The sequence below is a fragment of the Octopus bimaculoides genome, chromosome 14 (assembly GCF_001194135.2).
Source record: "Octopus bimaculoides isolate UCB-OBI-ISO-001 chromosome 14, ASM119413v2, whole genome shotgun sequence".
Lineage (NCBI taxonomy): Eukaryota > Metazoa > Mollusca > Cephalopoda > Octopoda > Octopodidae > Octopus > Octopus bimaculoides.
The window spans coordinates 31,169,048-31,170,805 of record NC_068994.1 but is presented as its reverse complement, the minus strand read 5'-3'; the positions used below and the strand labels follow the sequence as shown (position 1 = coordinate 31,170,805).

The 1,758-nt window shown below is 38.1% G+C and overlaps 1 protein-coding gene across 1 annotated transcript in view; it reads right to left on the bottom strand.

The window, feature by feature from the left end:
• The window catches only part of LOC106870914 (gastrula zinc finger protein XlCGF7.1), a 9,734-nt gene extending 8,294 nt beyond the window's left edge, over window positions 1-1,440 (bottom strand). Inside the window, exon 1 of the mRNA XM_014917146.2 lies at window positions 654-1,440. Coding sequence (XP_014772632.1) covers window positions 654-698 — 45 coding nt within the window. The 5' untranslated portion in view covers window positions 699-1,440. The remainder of the gene's footprint in view (window positions 1-653) is intronic.
• Between the last annotated feature and the right edge of the window lie 318 nt (window positions 1,441-1,758).

The following is a 1,758-nucleotide window of genomic DNA, read 5'->3' as shown; positions in this document are numbered from 1 at the left end:
TAATTCCTGTTCATGGTGAAGATGGGAGTCCGGATGGCCCCCGTGCAAGGACAATTTGAACATAGACATGTGTTGTAAAGAATAACCGGTAGACTGTTAAATTGCTAAATTACATAATCATGATACATAAAGAAGTTAAATTATTTTAAACTAGATAAATTTAAAATTTGGGTAAACTAGAAGTGGTCAATAGTTTCTGTTACCAAGATCATATAATTAGTAGGGGAGAAGGTTGTTCAGAAAGTAAAGTAGACAGGGTAAGAACATGTTGTAGGAAGTTCAGGAAGCTATTACATTCTCTGAAGATGAAAGTATTTAAAGTCAGAATGAAGGATAGATTGTACGACACTTGTGTTTAGAACTGCTTTGCTGCATGGTAGTGAGGCAAGTGCCTTAAACACAGAAGGCTTGTGAAGGAAAGAAAGAAAAGAAGCAAGCCTGCTTTGATAGATGTGTAATGTTAGAGTGCATGAACGCCATAGTACAAAATAATGGAAAGAAAAATTGGTTATAAAAAGAATTTGTTGTAATGTGCAAGAGAGAAGACTGTTCTTGCATGGACATGTGCATGGAAGATGACTACCGCATAAAAATGCGAAACCTGTGGAAGAAGGAGACCAAGGAAGACTTGGAAGAATGTAGTGGTAACTGACCTGAAGATGATTGCCAATACAAAATTCTGAAGAAGACTTCTCCATCCATCACATGTACTCTAACTCATGGGTTGAGTCTAGAAGCTGCTAAAGGTGGCAAGCTGGCAGAATTGTTAGCATGTCGAGTTTAATGTTTAGGAGCATTTTATCCCTCTTCACATTCTTCGTTTAAATACTGCCAAAGATGACTTTGCCTTTCATCTTTTCATAGTCAATAAAATAGGTACCAATTGAACATTGAGGTCGATTCAATCAACTTAACACCGTCCCCGAAATTGCTGGCCTTGTGCCAAAATTTAAAATCAACATTTCTACCCTGCTAGTCTTACATTTGCTGTTCTCATTATACATCCTTCATTCAACTCCATCGACATATTGCTCAATCCCACTTATTGTCCATCTTATAATTCATAGAGGTACCTCTCTCATATCTCTGCCGCCTGTATTGATCACTCCACCCTCATCACTCAGCTCACTTGTTCTTCAGTAGGCCTACATACATATAGGAAGGTGCTTTAGACTCATCATACCTCTATCCAATACACTTTAACTACATGCTGTCTCTGAGCCATCTCGTTCGCCAACATCACTACTCTCACCTTTATCTACTACCGTTGTCCACCTGTCACTGTGAATTACTTCCCCTCCTCCAAGTTGACCGAGATGTCCCTAACCTTCATATTTTTGCAGTTTTTACCGATCTACCTTTTTATTTGGCTTCCTCTACTAATACCACCGCCGATCTTGCGAACCATTCTCCTTCCAACACTTCTACATATCCTTGCCTTTTTCGGATCCTACCGCACGGTCCAACCTGTGCGAGCATGGATATTAAATTATATATATATATATATATATATATATCGTCATATGTGTGTGTATGTGTACGTGTGTGTGTGCGCGCGCGCGCAAATATATATGTATATACCTATATATGGAAATATGCACACACGTTACTTTTCTATTCCCGAAGTAGATATCTGGAAGTAATTAGCACTAAATTATTAATTGACTATCGTCAACGCAATATAAATACGTTCTAATATCTGTTTTCTTACGAGGCAAGTTCAGTTCATTTATCCAGCTAATACACTAATAAAAGAAG